The sequence below is a fragment of the Eulemur rufifrons genome, chromosome 4 (assembly GCF_041146395.1).
Source record: "Eulemur rufifrons isolate Redbay chromosome 4, OSU_ERuf_1, whole genome shotgun sequence".
NCBI lineage: Eukaryota > Metazoa > Chordata > Mammalia > Primates > Lemuridae > Eulemur > Eulemur rufifrons.
Genome location: NC_090986.1, coordinates 59,199,699 through 59,220,000, shown reverse-complemented (window position 1 = coordinate 59,220,000; position 20,302 = coordinate 59,199,699). Strand labels below are relative to the sequence as shown.

The following is a 20,302-nucleotide window of genomic DNA, read 5'->3' as shown; positions in this document are numbered from 1 at the left end:
TAGTTTTATACCAGTACCAGGATGAACTAGAATAATCTGTTCTAGTTAGTGTCTCTATTTGATACCGTCTGGATTCAGGTATTTCTCAATCCTCAATACTGGAGGGTTATTCTGAGTTAGATTTCTAGAGTGGTTTGTTTACTTATTCCCTTGCTCCAAAACCCATTTCTTTTCTTTCTTTCATTTCTCAGGTCTCATATGTTGCCCAGGCTACCCTTGAACTCCTGAGCTCAAGTGATCCTCCCGCCTCAGCCTCTTGACTAGCTGGGACTTCAGGCACAAGGCACTGTGTGTGACTCCAAACCCCAGTTCTTCCGTTTACGTTTAGGGACAGCTTAGAGGCCACCTATGACTCAGGACAAGTTCTTTAGATTTATAGTATTAACAGGTGCATATGTAGTTTAGTAAAGTGTAGATTGGTCAGGAGTTAACTTTTTTTCTTGATGGATGATGTATATATGTTGCAGAGAGGCTATAAATGAAATAAGACATTATTAGGAAGCCACCATGGAAATGTTCCTTTACAGGTGTCCAGAGCATTGTTTGACATCATTGTTAAGCCTGAAAGTTATGCTCCATTTCCTAAAAATGTTTTTTTTTTCTTTTGATTTAGGCTGATCAGGTGAAATTAAAAATGGTTTTTAAAATATTCATGCTGCCAGGCACAGTGGCTCACAGTAGCCTATAATCCCAGCTACTCAGGAGGCTGACTCTGCTACAAATAATAGAAAAATTAGCTGGCATGGTCATACATGCCATAGTCCCAGCTACTCTGAAGGCTGAGGCAGGAGGATTGCTTGAGCACTGGAGTTTGATGTTGTAGTGAGCTATGATGATGCCACTGCTGTCTAGCCTGAGCCAAAGAGCAAGACTATGTCTCAAAAAAATGATAATGAAAAACCAAAACAAAACAAAAGGTTAACGTTAATGTTATTTTTAGTATAGGGAGTTCCTGAATCTTAGAACTGGACATTTTATATAAGTAACCTTTTCCAACCATACCTTTAGAAAGTTTTCTGTCATTTAAACTTTTATTTTAGAAAAACCTTTTTTTGAAATTGACACTAGTAAAATTATTAAAATGCTGAATATTGTGATTTTTTTTTGGTGAAGATGTATTATTTTACAGTTACTGTGTTTTATTTTTGAAGAAAGCTTTCATGTAATTATTCCATATCAAAATAACATTATTGCTGAGTAAATTAATAATACATGCATTTTAATATACCATTTGCTAAACTAACTTGTAAAAATCTTTCTCTTTCAATTTGCCAAAATCAGTCTACATCTCAGCAGACTCATCAGTCAAAAATCAAGTAAGTGTTTCTTTTTCACGAAATGATACATGATAAATAAGCCTAAAGGGGGGAAAGCTGTGCAGTTTAATAGTAAGCAAGTCCATACTGTATGATTTCAAATGCTTCTTGTTTTGTTTTCTAAAATTGTTATACACTATGTAAAACTAATTTTAAGACTGTTTTAAGGATCAGTATTAGTGGTTTTACTTATGTTAAATTCATATCATTTCTCATCATTATAGTTACTTCACTTGGTTCCATATTATGTCACTTTTCCATATATTAAAGAGAGTTTCTTCCAGTTAAATTGATGTTATTACACAGGTAAATAGGTTAGTAGTAGGCTTAACAGAATTGTAACTTGCCCTGCCTTTTATATTTGGAGTAAATTTTTCATAGGAACATTGTGTGTGAGTTAAAAGTTAATATTGCTGAAGGCAGCAGTTGCAATAATGAATAAGCAATTGGCAAGGCTTTGATTTTATTTTTAATTATTCATTAGCCATGTGTACAACTTGTATTCTTAGGACTGTAACAGAAAGAAACACAAGCCATTGATCTGGAGCTTTGCATCCTCACTTATTTTCAAAGGAAAACTGAGGCTCTTGAGGTTCATTTCTTTAATCAAGGCTGCTTTTTGATATAATTACCTAAAATGGCTTGGAAAGTTTAAAACAATTTGTTCATGTTACAGGATACATGATACAGGATGAAACTCCAGGTATCTAGTAGACAAGGAACTTTGGCTTGCCCTAGCAGCAGCAGGGGTAGGGCACTTAACCATTAAATAATAATTAAGGTGTCTGGAGCATAAAGTAATCTAACACTTTATAAATGTACTGTGTAGCAGACACTGTGCTTGGTCTGAGAATGTAGTAGTGGCAGGATAGATAAATAGCTCTGCTCTCAAGGACTAGACTTATAGTCTAGTCTAATTTGAAAGTCTACATTGTTAGAGGTTTCAGTTCAAAAGGTACACATAATGAGAATCTTCTAGACACATTAGTCTTCCCGTGTACCTTCAGATTGTAGGAAGGTATTGTATATAACGTGCCTGACACAATGAGTTAAACTTCTGTTATTTTAATTTTGGCTCATTTGCTTTTGTTCCCTCTACTCAAGTATGCTTCCAGCTTCAGTTAAAAGAGCTTGGAGTGTTGACTCAGGCTGACTTAGATCCAGTGTACCACTGCTGCTGACTGGCTGATTGCTTCACCTTTCCGAGCTTAAGTTTTCTCTTCCATAAAATAGGGATAGAAATGTTTGCTTCATCTTTAGTATTCGTTTGAAATGAGAGTATAAAGCTCTGTTGATGGTATATAACTGTTGTTTAGAACAAATTTCATCTTAGTATTAGCTTGAGCACAGCAATATTAGAGATGTAAGTCAGAACCCAGAAAATCATGTAAGTATTTAGGTCAACTGTGAAAGTTTGGACACCACATCTACCTTACTGGGTTTTTTCTTTTAGTACAGAACAAGAAAAATTAGTTATAGAAAATTGTTTCTGTGAATCAACAGCTACTTTGCTATTTTGTTCCTCAAGGTGGAGCTCTCGTTGTTTATCAGACTAGTTTTTATTTTGATGAACAACTTTAAGAAAATTAAAAGTGCTATTTTAAGTTTTTCTTTTTTTTCTTAAATAGGTATGACTGGTATCAAACAGAATCGCAAGTAATCGTTACACTTATGATCAAGAATGTTCAGAAGAATGATGTAAATGTGGAATTTTCAGAAAAAGAGGTCTTGGAACCATTTTTTATATTGAGATTAAATTCTGTTTACAAATTTGGCATATTGCAGAATAATCTAAAGCAGTTTATCAGATGTATGCCATTTCTTCCTGAGATAATATGGACAATGCTGAATAAAATCTGAAGATTGCTTTTAAGTTTGAGTCATTTTAAGTTTTGAGATAAGAATGTGTATGCTGTAGGTTATAGCTAGGTATACATTTTTTTCTTTAAATGTGGAATTCAAAACAGAACTTGGTTGACATTAGTAAGATAATGTGATTTGGTAATACTTGTGTGGTATACTTCATGAAAAAGGTCTAGTTCTTTGATTTATGCATGTCTTAGAATTTACTAACCATGTTAAATGAGTATGACTTTTAATAACTTGGTTTCTAATGATTTAGTAGAGAACCTCATGATAGATAATTTGAGTGGTAGTGGTAGAATTATGTTTTGTATATGAATAGTTTCTTTTTGTTATATACTCTATGATTTTACTCGTGTATTTTGTTTTCTTGAGATTTAAATGTTAAATATGTGATAAATTTATGAAACATTCTTTTCTGCTGTTTATGCATATGAGAAATCACCTGAATGATGCCAGTTTGGGAAAAAAATATTATTTTGACATTTCATATAAAGTGTTTAAAATAATTTGTAACATTATTGAAGTTCTATATTAGTCACATTAAGTATTTTACCCATCATATATAAATTTACAAAATGTGATTATTTTATGTTCATTAGTTGTCTGCTTTGGTGAAACTTTCATCTGGAGAGGATTACAATTTGAAACTCAGACTTCTTTATCCTATAATACCAGAACAGAGCACATTTAAAGTACTTTCAACAAAGGTAAGACAACTCAAAAAGATTATCACAAATAATATTTTCAGAATATAGAAATACTGGTGAACTAATTACCCATGTGATTAATAAACTTGTATATCCTTCCAGCCACGTATTTTTAAATTAAAAGGGACAGGTAAATAAAAATGATAATTTTTGAGTACCAGGGTTCTTTTATCCCCAGAATACTAGTACAATAAAGTATAAATACCTGCTTAGCTTGTGTGATATTTGTGCACTTTATTAAGATAAGTAATACTTTTCATTAAGGAGGATTTAAAAAAAAAAGGCTAGATATAAAAATTAGCCTGTTAAGATTGGATACTGACAACGTCTTTGCTCTTGAACTTGTCCGTTTGGTCTGTTTGATGTACAAATACTTTTCTCACCTACCTCATGCATTTCAAAATATAAGCTACTATAAAGATGAATCTGCTTTTTTGTTTTGTTTTTTAATTAAGCTGAATTTTAGGTTACTTTACTATGAGGGAATAATAATTTATAGTTTCAGTAACTGTAATTTTTAGATTCCTTTATATTTTCAAAAAGAAGTAAAAATATACAATGAAATTAATATTTACCAAATATTTAACTCTCACTCAAAAGATATAGGTATTGGTACAACTTAGTGGGAAAAGTACTGAACTGAAAATCAAATCTGACTCTATGACTTTTTGCTTGTCCTGTGAATTTAGTCTCATCACAAAATGATTACAGGACTAAATTTTCATCATCTGTGAAATGAGGGATGTAGGCCAAATGAGCTCCGAAAGAAAGCCTTTCAGCTGTAAAATTGTGTGTAGGTGTTTGATAAATGAGTTAATGGGAATGAATGCTATAGGTAGGCTTTTTCCATTATCACATCTTTTTTATACACATCCTACAGCATATTATGCTATGTTTAAGTTCTAAGAACATGTGAGGTTTCCTATCATGGTACAGGATCAGGGTCAGCCTGTGTCATGAAGAATGGTGACTGGGCCTGCAGAAAGAAGAGGACAGCTGCACAGGATTGGAGCAGGAAGTGCAAAGTATAGAAGTACTTTTTTGCATCTAATTAGAAAAGATCTGCCTATTTATTTGAAGATTGCCAAGAACAAAGCTGGTAGTTAATGAAGCAGATTTATGAAACAGCTGCTTAGGACAATACAAAGTGAGAAAAGGGATGAAATCTTATCAGGATTTTAGTCTGTCACTGGCCCTATCCACATAAGTGAGGAATTTGCTTAATAGAATTTAATCAAGCACAAAACTCTAGGAAGATTTGAGAATGAGGCAGGTCAGAAAATTATGAGTTTCATTTTTTTGTATATTTCTATCAAGAGATTGTTAATCCATGTCCATTTGAAGTAATTTAAATGTAAATTGATTTGTATGAATAGATGATAAATGATTTAAGAACGTATATTACTGAGCCACCCCATGTACTTGTGGAAAAACATAGTATATGTGTTAAATGCACGCATCTGTATGGCTAGAGTGAGTTGAGGATGTAATTAAGTAGTCTAATCTCTTGCTTTTATTCTCCTAGTGTTTCTTGTTTTTAACCGTTCCTCAACCCACCTTACTGTGTTCCCAATTTGCTTTTTTTGTCCCTTTTCCTTTAAATGCTGCATAACCACTTTTCTTCCTTGTATAGTTCTTTGCTTATATATACATTTTATATTCCTTGTACCTATGTAAGTCTTTTGAGGATAAGAAGCATGTCTTGTGTCTTTGTGTGTGCCCCAGGTAGGGTTGCCAAAAAAAGCACAGGATGCCTAGTTAAGTTTGTATTTCAGAAAAACAATGCATAATTTTTTAGCGTAAATATTTTCTGTGCTGCATTTTTATTTGCTAAATTGGCAGCTCTCTCCCTGTGCATTATACATAGGGGGTGCTCAGTAATATTTGTTTTATTAATGAATCTCGGTTGGATTCTGATATTAGACCTATGACATTGTCTTAGTTTTACAGGTAGGGGGAAAAAAACTGAGGTTCATGGACTTTAAATGCTTTCCCTAAGTACTAAATTGTTCAGCCTAGCCCAGGAGACAATACTTTTACTTCTGACTGCCAACCAAAACTAGTGCTGCTTTGCTTAGGATTTTCTAAGTTCTGGTTTGAAGAACTTAGATTCTAAGAATGTATTCTAAAGGATGATTATTTTTCTTGTCTTGACCCTGGAAGATCCACATTTTTATACATACATATATATAAAACTTCTACCTTTTAATCTGTATTTTATAGGAAACATTGGAAGAATTTTTCTTAATTGTATCTTAAGAGAAATAAATGATGAAATCTTTGAATTCTTTTTTTGTACAGCAGAGGGAGACAATGTTAAAATATTGAAAATAAACTATCTGGGTTACTGAGGCTTAGTGATGACCCTGACAGGGAAAAGTACTGAAATAATTTGTTTTTCATGTATGTAAATGTCTTGAATGTATTTCTGTTGAGATGTCTTGAGTCTGTGTGAATTGAAAAAAGGGTACATTTTGCTTAGGGGAATCTGCTTAAAATTAGAGATTCTGTAAAATCTGCAGCTTAAGAGGGCTATTTGCTTTGGAGAATCCTATTTTCTTTCCCACCTTCAAGGTTGAATTAATATTGCATATCCACCTGTAGCCATGGTTAAATGTTACTAATTTGAGTGAAATATAATTTGTGATGAAAATAGGAAGAGGTAAGGCCCTTAAATTAGTGAAATGTCTAAACTGCAAGGGGTTTTCAGCCTAGATCCCATTCTTCCTCACACTTCCTCTAATTGAGACAAGGAGAATTGCCAAGGAAGAAAGGAATTTTTAAGACAACTGATGAGAACAAGAGAAGCTGCCTCAAATCCTGTCTCTAAGGGAGATACTGGGCTTTTAAGAGAAGGGCCACCTGCCTTGGGGTGTAGCTCTACCTGCTTGGGGGGCAGGTTGTGGGGGATGGTGAATCTTGGCTTCAGGAAGTCTGTCCTGGGGCCTTCAGCATCTCAGCTCCTTTGTCTTGGGGAAAATCCACCATTTCTGGGAAACCACTCAGAAGGTCATTAGTTGAGGGTATTAAAATTTGTACATGGGACCTGTTACAGAATTATTATTATTATTTTTTTTTTTAAAGAGACAGTATCTTGCTCTGTTGCCCAGGCAGGAGCAAGTTAACATGAACACTGTAACCCCCAGCTCCTGGGCTCAAGCAATCCTCCTGCCTCAGCCTCCCAAGTAGCTGGGACTATAGGTGCATGACACAATGCCTGGGTAATTTTTGTGTTGTTTTTGTGGAGAATGAGGTCTTGTTATGTTCCTCAGGCTGGTCTCAAACCCCTGGCCTCAAGCAATCCTCCTGCCTCAGCCTCCCAAAGTACTAGGATTACAGGTGTGAGCCACACTGAGCCCAACCAAAATAGCATTACTTAACTAAATATTTCACAATGTAATATCTAACGTTTTTGAGTAGAATTCATATTTTTTCAGTATCTGATAGTTATTTCTACATTTTATTAAATATAAGCTTTCATGTCCACCTGTTAACCCATTTTTTAAAAAAATTAAACTGTAGTGTTTCTTTCATTCCATCTTGTTAATTTCATGACAATTTTCTCTTGTCACAATTGTGACTAGTAGCTATACTATGTTCATTTTAAAAATTCATACTCATTTCCTTTAAGAATAAGAATTCTCAGTCCTTTGGGGTAAATTTGCCCTTGCAGGATGTTCTTATAGTCCTATTTTTAGTCAAAGTAATTTTTCTGTATCATACAATATAAAATATGAAGCCCTGGAATCATGGGAAGTAAAAATATTTTTAAAAGAAGGATTTTACTGTAGATACTATCTGGGTTTTTGGTTTGTTTTTCTTTTGAGATGACGTCTCACTCTGTTGCCCAGGGTGGTCTCTAACTCCTAGGCTCAGGCGATTCTCCCACCTCAGCCTCCGGAACAGTTAGGATTAGAGGCATGTGCCACTGCGCCTGGCTCATAGTATCTGTCTTTTTAAACTTAAATCATGCATGGTGGATATTTTTATCATGCCCTTAAATATTCTACAGCAAATTATTTTATTATATGCATGTACAGTAGCTTATTTAGCCAGTCCCATATTGTTTGACCTGTGAAGAGTTACAATAGTTGTTTTGACTGTTTTATCATATGCCAGATGCTATATTATGTATTATATCACATAATTCTCAAAATTACTGCATGGTATAGGTATTTTTATTCCTAGTTTATAGGGAGAGAAACTGAACTCAGATGGAAAACCCGGGTTTTTCAGCTGACGATAATGATGATGAAGATTATGATAAAAGCATTAATTTGTCGGTTATTTGCCGGACACAGTGATATATATATATATATTTTTTATTTATTTATTTATTTATTTATTTTTTTGAGACAGAGCCTCACTCTGTTGCCCAGGCTAGAGTGCCGTGGCGTCAGCCTAGCTCACAGCAACCTCAGACTCCTGGGCTCAAGTGATCCTCCTGCCTCAGCCTCCCAAGTAGCTGGGACTACAAGTATGCACCACCATGCCCGGCTAATTTTTTCTATGTATATTTTTAGTTGTCCATATAATTTCTTTCTGTTTTTAGTAGAGACAGGATCTTGCTCTTGTTCGGGCTGGTCTCGAACTCCTGAGCTCAAACAATCTACCCGCCTCGGCCTCCCAGAGTGCTAGGATTACAGGCGTGAGAACCGCGCCTGTCCCAGTGCTATATTCTTTTCATACATAGTCTCATTTAATTCTCATAGGAACCCTGTACAGTAGGTAGGCCCTATTATTCTCACTGAGATTAAGTTACTTGCTTATGCTCATATATCCAACAAATGACACCTGTTTGTGACTCTTCTCTAATTACACAACTGATTTTTTTGGTCTTGTTCTCAACCCCTGCTTATTTCTGAGGAAATAAGTAAAAATTATAGCCGAAAAAGGCATTTCCTGCAAGTTATTTCATCCCTGGACTCCCTCATCTCTAAAATGTGGATAAGTAATCTCCTTTTATGTGGTGGTTCTATTAAGTGAGATGATGTATGTGAAGCACTTAGTGCATGGGGTTTGTAATAAGTGCTCAGTAAATGTTACTGCTGTTGTCCTTATTATTTTATCCTGATGAGAGTTTTATTCAGGTTATAAAAGCAATAAGTACATATCATAGGATATCATCAGAAATTTAGAAAAGATAAAGGAGAATCAGACTCACCATGATGACATTTTAGCATACTTCTTTCTGGATAACTTGATATTTCCCAGTATGTAGTCTGTCACTACACAACACATACTAGAATTGTTTTGTTTATGAGAATGTCTCTTGATTAATTTAGGAAGAACAGGCTCTGTCCTTATATAACAGTGCAGTGCCTGGCTCAGAGTAGGCACTCAGTAAATGTTTGAAATGAGATGATTCATCACCATCTTTTGCATTTTAAAAAATGATTTGAATATAAAAGAAGGTAGATGTATTAGTCTGGCCTCAGGAAGACTGAGCTATTCTGTTATAAGACAGAGGGATTTGATACAGCAATTAAATATGCAGAAACATGGAAGCACTATATTGCAATATATGAATGTAGCAAAATTGCACTTGTATCGCATGAATATATTCAAATAAATAAATGAAAAAAATAAATGTGGAAAGAGCTGAGTAAGAGAACGTTGCGAAGGCTGCATTCTGAAGATTAGGGGAACAATTACTTAATGACTGCAGACCTCGAAGCATATAATTCTCAAAAGTTTGCCAATAAATTGCCACAGCTATTTAGTCTCAGGGAAAGATCCCTTCATGTCAGTGTGTAGTGGTAAGTTGGATCTTACTTGATTGCTTAGGAGTAATGACTTCTCTTTAAATCTGAAGTTCCTTCATTGGATAAAGTTAATAAACTCTCTGCTATGCAGAGGAGACCTTAAAGTGGATGGTAATCAATATAATGTTAAGAGCTAGCGATCCAGCACAGTAGGGATTCGTATAAATAACCTGTGGATACTGCTTTGTGTTACTATGGCACCATGAAAACCTTCCCCATGCATATGAGAGCAAGATTCAACAAACAAACTATCAGTTTTAAGTTAACTTTTAAGGTGTTTTTGACTTAAATGAAAATAGAGTGGTTTATTAATGGTGGCAATAGAAACCTCTGAGATTGGACTAGTGATAAGTCCAGAATTATTTGCCAGAATCATCAAGGCTTAAAACTTTATTTTAAAAAGCTGTGTTCAAGCATTGAAAGTGAAGTAGGTGTAAAAATGAATTCATAGAAAATTGGTCCCTGCAATCTCTCTTTTTTTTTTTTACCTTTTTAAAATGGTTTATTACATGCAGCTATTTTAACGAATGGGTTAAGTATAATTTTAAGTTCAGGTCAGCTTGTCTCGGCTGAAACAGGTTGCTACTAAGAGCTTTGACTTTGGTTTTATAAATAAAGTCCTCTTTGTTCGTACTACACAGTTACTCAGGTTATAGTAGCTTTCAGTAGATGTGAATGATAATCTGTGCTATTCTTTGAAACAACGAACTTTTTATAGACAGTGCATACATAGGACAGGAACATGAAGTGTAAATATTTGGTGCACTGTGGCCAAGTTTAGTGTGATGATGTACACACTGCTTTCCAGGCCGTCATTTCCAGAAGAGTTGAAAATTAAAGGAGTAAGATGCAGTTTTAAATTTAGGATCACATTAATAGCGCTTTTCAGTAACTGTTGCTGTGTCATTGCTAGTCTTTGGATTTCTCTCCCCTTTTGATAAATATCTCAGAGGTGACAAAGTAACCAGAGTACTGTCACTTAATACTATGTATGAGAAAACATTGGTAGTATTTTACCTTATAAAAATTAATCATAGTTCACTTTAGACAATTCTAGAGATTATTTTGATGTATTTATTTTTTATATATAAAGAGAATTTAAGCATGTAAATTACATTAACGATGCTATCTATACTCTTTGTTCTTGCCCCAGTGACATTTGTTTCATGGTTTTCATGTTTTTTTTTAATCATGAAAACAATTGTTACATTTCTGTGCTCTTAAATAAAAATAAACATTCATAGACCACATATTCCAGGTACCATCACTCCATGTCTGATTAAAATTATTAGCAGGTTTCTCCGTTACAGCTTTGTTAAGGTATTTTAAAATACAAATTTTGAGTGTTATCTTTCTAAGTGCAGGTAGAAAGATTACCAGAAATTAGAAATTGCTGGTTTAAATGAGTTATCTGATATAAAGAAGTCAAGGGGCCTTTTTTTTTTTTTTTTTTTGGCCCGGGGGAAGGGGGGGGTGTCAAATCTGTCTTTTGATTTTTTTCTTTTTTTTTGAGACAGAGTCTCACTTTGTTGCCCAGGCTAGAGTGAGTGCCGTGGCGTCAGCCTAGCTCACAGCAACCTCAAACTCCTGGGCTCAAGCGATCCTCCTGCCTCAGCCTCCCAAGTAGCTGGGACTACAGGCATGCGCCACTATGCCCGGCTAATTTTTCTATATATATATTTTTAGTTGTCCATATAATTTCTTTCTATTTTTAGTAGAGACGGGGTCTCACTCTTGCTCAGGCTGGTCTCGAACTCCTGACCTTGAGCGATCCGCCCGCCTCGGCCTCCCAGAGTGCTAGGATTACAGGCGTGAGCCACCGCGCCCGGCCTGATTTTTTTCTTTTTTTTTCTTATTTACAAGAATAATGATCCTTTTCGTAGATATGATATTAGAATATAAAATTCTAATTTGATTCATATGTTTATTATCGTGTGTACTTTAATATTTGCACTAAAAGTGCTGATTTTTGCCAGGCTAAAAATGGGAGTGAGAGCATTACGTGAATAAGGAAAACAAAAGGTTATGTATAAACACTGTGTGAGTGTGTTTTAGGGCCAAGGGTAGGCTCTAGGGGACCAGCCTTGATTTAGATGCTATTAGGATGCCATTAACTTTTCATTTTAATAAGTGAACTTAGTCTGAAGCTCTTCATAGTCAGCCTTCTACCTCTTTTTCCATCTGTATTTTTCACTGCTCTGACATAAATCCTGGACCTGAGGCAAATTGGTCTTCTCTGTACTCTCTGATGCACTGTATCCTTTCATACCCTAGAGCTCCAAGTTTGGGCCATTCCTTTTGCCTCTGTAGACCCACCCCTTCCACTCTTGCTCCTATCCCCCAAAGCCCTTCAAGGTGCTGTGAAATCTTTCCTCTTCACAAGCAGGTATGATCTCTCTCGAGCTTATAGAACATTTATTTGCCTCTTCACTAACTCTCTTGAAGTATCTCAATACTTCCAAGTGACAAAGATTGTGTCTTTAATATTTTTAAAATCTCCCCTAGTTCTGAAGACTATACTTCTCATAGTGGATGTTTAGTAATAATTCGTTGAATGAATGAATGTGAAAATGTCAGCATTAATTATGTTTATACAATGAAATTTCTCCATTCTAAAACAAATTAATGCACATGTAAATACAGTAATTCTTTTAGAACAGGATTTCTCAGTGATGGCATTATTGACATTTTGGGTTGGATAATTCTTTGTTGTGGGGGGCTGCCCTGTACATTATAGGATGGTTGGTAGCATACTTGGTCTCTATTCACTAGATGTCAGTACCACCCCTGCTCTCTCCTTAGTTAGGACAGCCAGCAGTGTCTTCAGACATTGCCAAATGTCCCCAGGGTGGCAGAATCCTCTTGGTTGAGAACACTGCTCTAGAAGGAAAAAACCATAGATTTCAAGACTCTTCTTAATTGTAGCTTGTATAGTCTGTATGTTGTTTTTTGAAGGGTGAATTTTAAGTGTAGAAACAAAATAAATGTTTCATAATTCCTTCAAATTTAACCTTGTATAATTTAAAAAAACTGTTCAAGACACTATTAATTCTTATAAAACTTTGATGACTTAAGACAATTGCATTTTTTACTGTATTGTGTATTTTACATTGAATAATGGATTTTATTTGGTGTTTCCTCCAGATTGAAATTAAAATGAAAAAGCCAGAGGCTGTGCGATGGGAAACGCTAGAGGGGCAAGGAGATGTGTCTAAGCCAAAACAGTTCATAGCAGGTTTGTTTTCTGGTCTTGATGAGCTTTAAATTCATATTGTGTTGTGTAATTGAAATTAAATAGTAATGAGCATTCTTTCTACTTTCATTATTTATGTTCCCAAGATAAGATACATTGAGTATAATAAGGTTGCTCTGTGATGAATACAAAGTAGTCTTTCTTCTGAAGGCTCAAACTTCTTAAGCTCCTAAGAATACATACAAATGGCAGCAAAATCCCAGAGGGACTTGGAATTTATTCTTTACCATGTCAAGTTTATAATATCAGTTGGAGATTGTTTATTTTTGTGTATTGGCCTTTCCTGTTGCTGCTTTTTGGGCAGCAAGTTAATTTATCCTGCTGATATATTTCCCTCTCTGCCCTCTCCCTCTCTTGATTTATTTCTTACTATTCCTTCTAATATTGTCTCTAGTTTCCTGGAATTTCAGGGCTTCACAGAGTAAAGTGTCTAGCCTATTTCACTATATTGCTAATTTAGAGCTGGATACAAACAGGTAATAAGGCCTTAGAAAAGCCTACGAGAAGGGTAGAAAACTAGGGTTAAGACAGACAACTTTGAGGTCAATTTTAAGCTATGTTATAAACAGATAAGCATTTTTCAAATGGATAAATTTGCAGGTCACTCTTAGAACTACAACTTAAGGTTGTAGTTTATGGCAATAGCCTCATTTATGAATGGAGAGAAATTTCTTTTTGATTATTAGAGGTAATGGTCTGATTTGATAACTGAAACAAGCTAGCATTTTGTCTTGGCTACTTGCAGATTTTGACTTTTTTTTATAACATATTCCCTTTTAAACATATTCCCTTGTGGCATCTTTTAGAAAACACCAAGTTAGTTATTCAGCACATCATTTGTGTGTGTGATTATTTATTGAGTTACATTTTAAAACTCATACAGAAGTTGCAGAAATGAGTTCTGATGTACCCTTTACCAAGCTTCTCCCAATGATAACAGCTTAACTAGTCTATAGTATATTAGCAAAACTGGGATACTGACACCAACAGATGTTTTTTAAGGACTGAAATAGTTCTAGTTGATATTTAAGGTATTCAATTAAGTGTCTGCATCATACTTTATTGGAAAACATAGTAAAGATGTTGTATGCTTCTCTTGGTACTGAATCCTAAAGATTTTTGGACTGAGGTTTATAGATAGCACAGAGTTTTGGTTTTGTTTTTTTTTTTGTTTTGTTTTGTTTTTATTTGTTTTAAATGTAGTATCTCACTGAATTCTAAAAACTGCCCTATATAATAGGCAGCCCATATTACATTCCTCCTACTTTATAAACTCAGAAAGGTTAAGCATCTTGCCAAAGGTCACCCAGAAGTTCTCATTATGCAGGACTAAAATCCAGGTCTTCACAGTCTGGGTCAGTTCCACTCTTAATCCCTTGTGTGATACTGCTTGTTGTGTCATTTTCTGACAATGGAAGCAGTCTCTGCTGACATATCTGTACAGTTATTTGACATTGTAATGAGTGATCAAGGAAGTTAGATTACTCACCTCTCATTTCATCTCCAGGTGTCAAAGTTTTTCTGAGATTAAAGATCAAGTTTTTTAGTGTTATAGTTATCAAGTTTTTTGTAAACTTAACACCTGTAGATATTCAAGGTGCAATTTTTCTTGTCCTGTTATGTTTTTATAAGGAATTAATATGCTTGTCAAATTCCTATGTACTGCAAGCTGAAGGCTACAGATAAAGACAAGTCACTTAACCTATCTGGGCCAGCTTTCTTATCTGTAAAATGGAGATTAAAACCTCTGTTTCCATCCTTTCTGGGAGTCAACATTAGGATTAATTAAATTCATGTTTCCCAGTCTCTTAACTTACAATGGCATGCATTTTTTGTTTTCTTTGGCTACTAGTGTGAATGTATAAATACAGAGGGATTTCTAGTAGAGGGTAGGTGGGTAGAATTTTTAAAACAATATACTTGCCCTTAATAAAACTGCAGGGTGGTGTTGGAGTTTTTAATTTTGTTTTGAGGGGGTTGGGCAGGGAGGGAGAAAGTTGGTTTAATGCATTAAAATGCATTTCACCTGATTTTTGTGTTTGTTTTAGTAACGTGGCTATAAGGCATTTAAAACTATATGTGTGGCTCACATTTGTGCCTGTTACTATATTTTCATTGGACCATGAACAGAGCTGTTCTTAGAGCTAGTAGGTCAGTTAGTTATTTTTAAATTATTTCTGTGCCAAGATCTTGGTGCCCTTGGTCTTTGGAGCAGTCCCAGTGTGCCCTATAAATACCGTTGTTTTCTATGTGTGCGTGATGTGGGCATTGAACTCTAGATTATCAAGTAGTATTTTTTAACATTGAGGAATTCCTTATTGTTGTCCTATTGAAATAATCTTACGTTTTTAGTGTGGGGAGAGGATGGAGTCTTAACTCACTGTAATATGAATGATTATATTTTCAGTTTATTTCTACTCAGAAAAATACATAAATACCTTTTAAAAAGCCACAGTTTAACATATATTAAAATCTTATCTAAAAATAAATTTCTTAAGCATCTTCTTTTAAAAAAGAACTTTTATTTTTAGAATTGTTACTATTTTTGCAACTTTTCTGTAACTATAAAAGTTGCTGCATATTTTCATCCAATTTCCCGTTACCATGAAATATGTTTTTAATCTAATTTTGTGTGATGTGCCAAAGTTTGTGCTTTATTGAGTTAACTTTGCTCAAAAGAAATTCCCAGATTTTACATTACGCTGATTCAGCTTTTAAAAATGTAAATCTAGTTATTGATGTACGTATCAGAAGGATACTTATTGCAAACATAAAATTCAGTGACCTAAACTATTAGCTGAGATGTTCTGTACACCACGATCACAAAGTTTACATATTCTTGACATAATCAAAACATGTTGATTAATCACTTCTGCCTCTTTTTACTTCATAGATGTAAAGAATCTATATCCATCATCATCTCATTATACAAGAAATTGGGATAAATTGGTTGGCGAGATCAAAGAAGAAGAAAAGAATGAGAAGTTGGAGGGAGATGCAGCTTTAAACAAATTATTTCAGCAGATCTATTCAGATGGTTCCGATGAAGTTAAACGTGCCATGAACAAATCATTTGTAAGAACATAAATTTTTTCTCAAATATTATGAGAGCAAATTGGACATTTTAAAAGAAAAATTAGGTGATGTGAGACTAAATTGCATGTACTACAGCTGGGAGACCCTTTGAATAGGCTTTTTCTGATCATTTCTTCTTACTCTAAACTTAGAGTAATTGTTGAAGAAATTGAATACTTGTGGAAGAGATGAAAAACAAGTGGTTTATTCCGAATAAATATTTTTTATCAGTGAGTTATAACTTGGAAAGCTAAGAAATACCAAGGTTACAGTGATTGATATGGAGTTATCTTAGTTGAATATAACATAGTAGCTGAATGACTTTCCATTGTTCACCTTCTGGAATCATACGTAGTCCTGATGTCAGAGATGGAGCGTATAGAAGAGAAACTTCAAAAACACTGTTTGGCAAGTAGAAGGTACACATTAGGATTTACTGGTTTAATAATTCCTCTTTAAGATAATTCAAGCTTTTTGCCAGGACAGCATAAGTACCACTTGAGTTAGGCCTTAAATTTTGAGATTTTCATTCTTAGACCAGCCTAGGCAACATAGCAAGACCCCATCTCTTGAAGAAGAAGAAGAAGAAGAAGAAGAACAATATACAAGCATCTGACTTTTACTAGTAGCTCTGGAAATGTTACTCTCTTCTTTTAAGGGATTCATATTCACAGTTGAAACTTAAAATTATTATTTAATAATTTGATATGTAGTTAATAAATGTGGTTCTGGCCCAGATATTCTACATACATAACTGGTCATGATTGTGCTTTTCACTAGTGATTAAAATTTTTTTGATTAAACTTTTTTTGGAGACAGGGTCTCACTCTGTTGGCCCGGCTAGAGTGCGGTGGCATCATCATAGTTCACTGCAACCTCAAACTCCTGGGCTCAACTGCTTCTGCTGCCACAGCCTCCCGAGTAGCTGGGACTGCAAGTGCACACCACCACACCTTGCTAATTTTTCTAATTTTTGTATAGACAAAGTTTTGTTCTTGCTCAGGCTGGTTCTCAAACTCCTGGCCTCACATCCTCCCACCTTCGCCTCCCAGAGTGCTAGGATTACAGACGTGATCCACCAGGCCCAGCCTACATTTTATTTTGAGATAATTATAGATTCACATGCAGTTGTAAGAAATGAGATTCCTGGTACCGTTTACACAGTTTCCTCCAAAGGAAACATCTTGCAAAACCATAGTACAATATAGCAATTGTGATATCAGCAGTTAAGATACAGCACATTTCCAGGGATTCCAAGGATCCCTCATATTGTCATTTTATAGCTGTACTCCCCTCACCCCCACCCCTCCTTAGTCCCTGGTGGTCACTAATCTGGCAAATCTTTGTCCGATATGTGGTTTGCAAATATTTTCTCCCAGTGTGTAGTTTTGTTTTTGTTTTCTTTTTTCTTTTTCTTTTTTTTTTTTAAGACAGTGTTTCACTCTGCTGCCCAGGCTAGAGTACAGTGGCGTCATCATAGCTCACTGCAATCTCAAAGTCCTGGGCTTAAGCAATCCTCTTACCTCAGCCTCCTCGGTAGGTGGGACTACAGGTGTTCACTACCGTGCCCAGCTAATTTTTTTCTATTTTTTGTAGAGACAGGGTCTCATTCTTGCTCAGGCTGGTCTCCAACTCTTGAGCTCAAGCAATCCTCCTGCCTCGGCCTCCCCAAGTGCTAGGATTACAGGTGTTAGTCACCACGTCCAGCCTCTTTTCATTTTCTTAACTGGGTCTTTCATGGAGCCAAAGTATTTAATTTTGATGGAAGTCCAATTTATCAATCTTTCCATTGATGGATCATGCTTTTGGTGTCAAGTCTAAGGACTCTTTGCCTAGTCTTAGATCTCAAAGATTTTCTCCTATTTTTTAAAAAAATAAAAAACAGTGTTGTTTTACATATTATATTTATAAGTCCATGATGTATTTTGAGTTTTTTATTTAAAGTGTAAGATTTAAGTCAAGATTCCATTTTGGAACGGGGGCTACTGGTATGTTCAGTTGCTCTAATACCGTTTGTTGAAAGGCTGTCGTTCCTCTGTTGAATTGCTTTTGCACCTTTCTCAAAAATCAGTTGAGCGTATTTGTGTGAGTCTATTTCTGGGTTCCCCATTATGTTCCATTTATCTATGTGTGTTCTTCTGTCAGTCCCAGTCTTGGACCATAGCTGTATAAATCTGATATTGGGCAGACTCATTCCTCAACTTTATCCTTCATTTTCAGAATTTTTAGTTTAGTCTAATTCTTTTGTCTTCCCATATAAATTTTGGAATAATTTTGTATGTACAGAAAAATCCTGATAGGAATTGCATTAAACTGTATATCAACTTGAAAAAATTGACATCTTTACTGTATTGAATTTCCCAATCCATTTATTTAAATCTTCTTTGATTTTTTTTTTAATCAGCATTGTGCAGTTTTTAGCATTTAAGTTCTACATGTTTTGTTAGGTTTATACTTGACTATTTAAATCTTTTTTTGTTTGAGTGATTGTAAGTTGTGTTGTATATTTAATTTTGATGTTCATGTATGTGTTACTAGTATCTAGATATACAGTTAAGTTTTATTAATGTTTTTTTATTCTGTGACACTGCTGAACTCACTTATTTTAGGAGTTTTAGTCTTTCACCCGTTAAGTATAATACTAACTGTAGATATTTTGTACATCGTTCAGGTCTATTCTTATTTTTCAGAGTTTTTAAAAAACCTGAATAGATGTTGACTTTTGGTCACATGGTTTGTGTTGATTGATATAATTACATGATTTTTGTTTAGCCTGTTAATATGATGATTTTATATGATAAATATGATTGCTTTTCGAGTATTGAGCCAGCCTTGCATAAACCCCACTTTGTCATAGTGTATAATTCTTTTTACATATTGCCCAATTCTGTTTCTAATTTTGTTAAGGATTTTTGTGTCTATTTTCATGAGGGATATTGGTCTATAATTTTCTTTTATTGTTGTGTCTTTGTCTGGTTTTGATATCAGGGTACTACTAACTTAATAAAATTAATTAAAAAGTGTTCATCCTCTTCTATTTTTTTGGAAGAGATTGTGTAGAATTGGTGTTAGTTTTTTTAAGCATTTGGTAGAATTCACCAGTAAAACAATCTAGGCCTGGAGATTTCGTCTTTGGGCGGTTTTAAATTATGAATTTAGTTACCCTGAAAGCTTTTATAGAACTATTCAAATTGTGTATTTCATGTTAGGTGACTTGTAGTTTGTGGGTTTTTTGGGTGTTTTTTTTTTGAAATTGGCCCATTTGTCTAAGTTGCCAGTGTATGTGGTATTCTCCTTTATCCTTTTCATGACTGCAGGGTCTATAGTGATATCTCTTTTCATTCTTATAATGGTAATGTGTGTCTTCTCTTTTTTTTTTCTTTGTCAGTCTTGCTAGAGGTTTGTCAGTTTCACTGAATTTTTTTTTTTTTAAAGAGTCAGCTCTTTGCTTTATTCTCATTTTTTTGTTCTAATTTTTACTGATTTGTGTTATTTTTTTCCTATCTTTTGGGTTTATTTTTTTTTCTAGGTTCTTCAGATTTAAGTTTGAATTATTGTTTTGATCCTTTTTATCTTTTCTACTGTTTGCTAAAAATTTCCTTTTCCACAGGGTTTTAGCTGTCTCCTACCAATTTTGATATGTTTTTGTTTTTATTCAGTTCAATAATTTGATATCAACTTGAGACTTATGGATTATTTAGAAATGTGTTGTTTAGTTTCCAAGTGTTTGGAGACTTTCCTGTTGTCTGTTACTGACTTCTAATTTTATTCCATTGTGGTTGGAGAACACACACTCTGTTATGATTTGAATTATTTTAAGTTTATTGATGTTTGTTTTACTGTCCAGGATTTGGTCTCTCAAAGTGTGTGTTCCATGGGCACTTGAAAAGAATGTGTATTCTGCTGTTGGATGTAGTGTTCTATAAATGTCTGTTAGATTCTGTTGGTTGATGATCTTATTGAATTCTTTATATCCTTGCTGATTTTCTGTCCTTTAGTTCTATCAATTGTTGAGAAAAGGTCTCCAGCTATCCTTATGGATTTATTTCTCCTTTTCAGTTCTATTAGTTTTTACTTCACGTCTTTCACTTATGTTGCTTGGTGCATAAGCATTTATAATTGCTATGTCATGGTAGATTGGCCCTTTTATCATTATTTAGTGCCCTGTTTTTAGCTCTGGTAATTTTCTTTGCTCTGATATTAATATAGCTACTTCTGCTGTCTTTTTATTTTTTTACATGATGTGTCTTGTTCCATCATTTTATTTTCAGCCTGCCTATATCATTCTATTTATAGTGAGTTGCTTATGGACAGCATGTA

General features: G+C 34.5%; 1 protein-coding gene across 3 annotated transcripts in view; it reads left to right on the top strand.

Moving 5' to 3' along the window:
- SUGT1 (SGT1 homolog, MIS12 kinetochore complex assembly cochaperone) overlaps window positions 1-20,302 on the top strand; it is a 39,315-nt gene that overhangs the window by 15,114 nt on the left and 3,899 nt on the right. For all 3 annotated transcript variants that reach the window (XM_069467199.1, XM_069467198.1, XM_069467200.1), the window contains 5 exons: window positions 1,294-1,316; window positions 2,945-3,041; window positions 3,782-3,889; window positions 12,799-12,889; window positions 15,801-15,982. In XM_069467199.1, coding sequence (XP_069323300.1) covers window positions 1,294-1,316; window positions 2,945-3,041; window positions 3,782-3,889; window positions 12,799-12,889; window positions 15,801-15,982 — 501 coding nt within the window. The remainder of the gene's footprint in view (window positions 1-1,293; window positions 1,317-2,944; window positions 3,042-3,781; window positions 3,890-12,798; window positions 12,890-15,800; window positions 15,983-20,302) is intronic.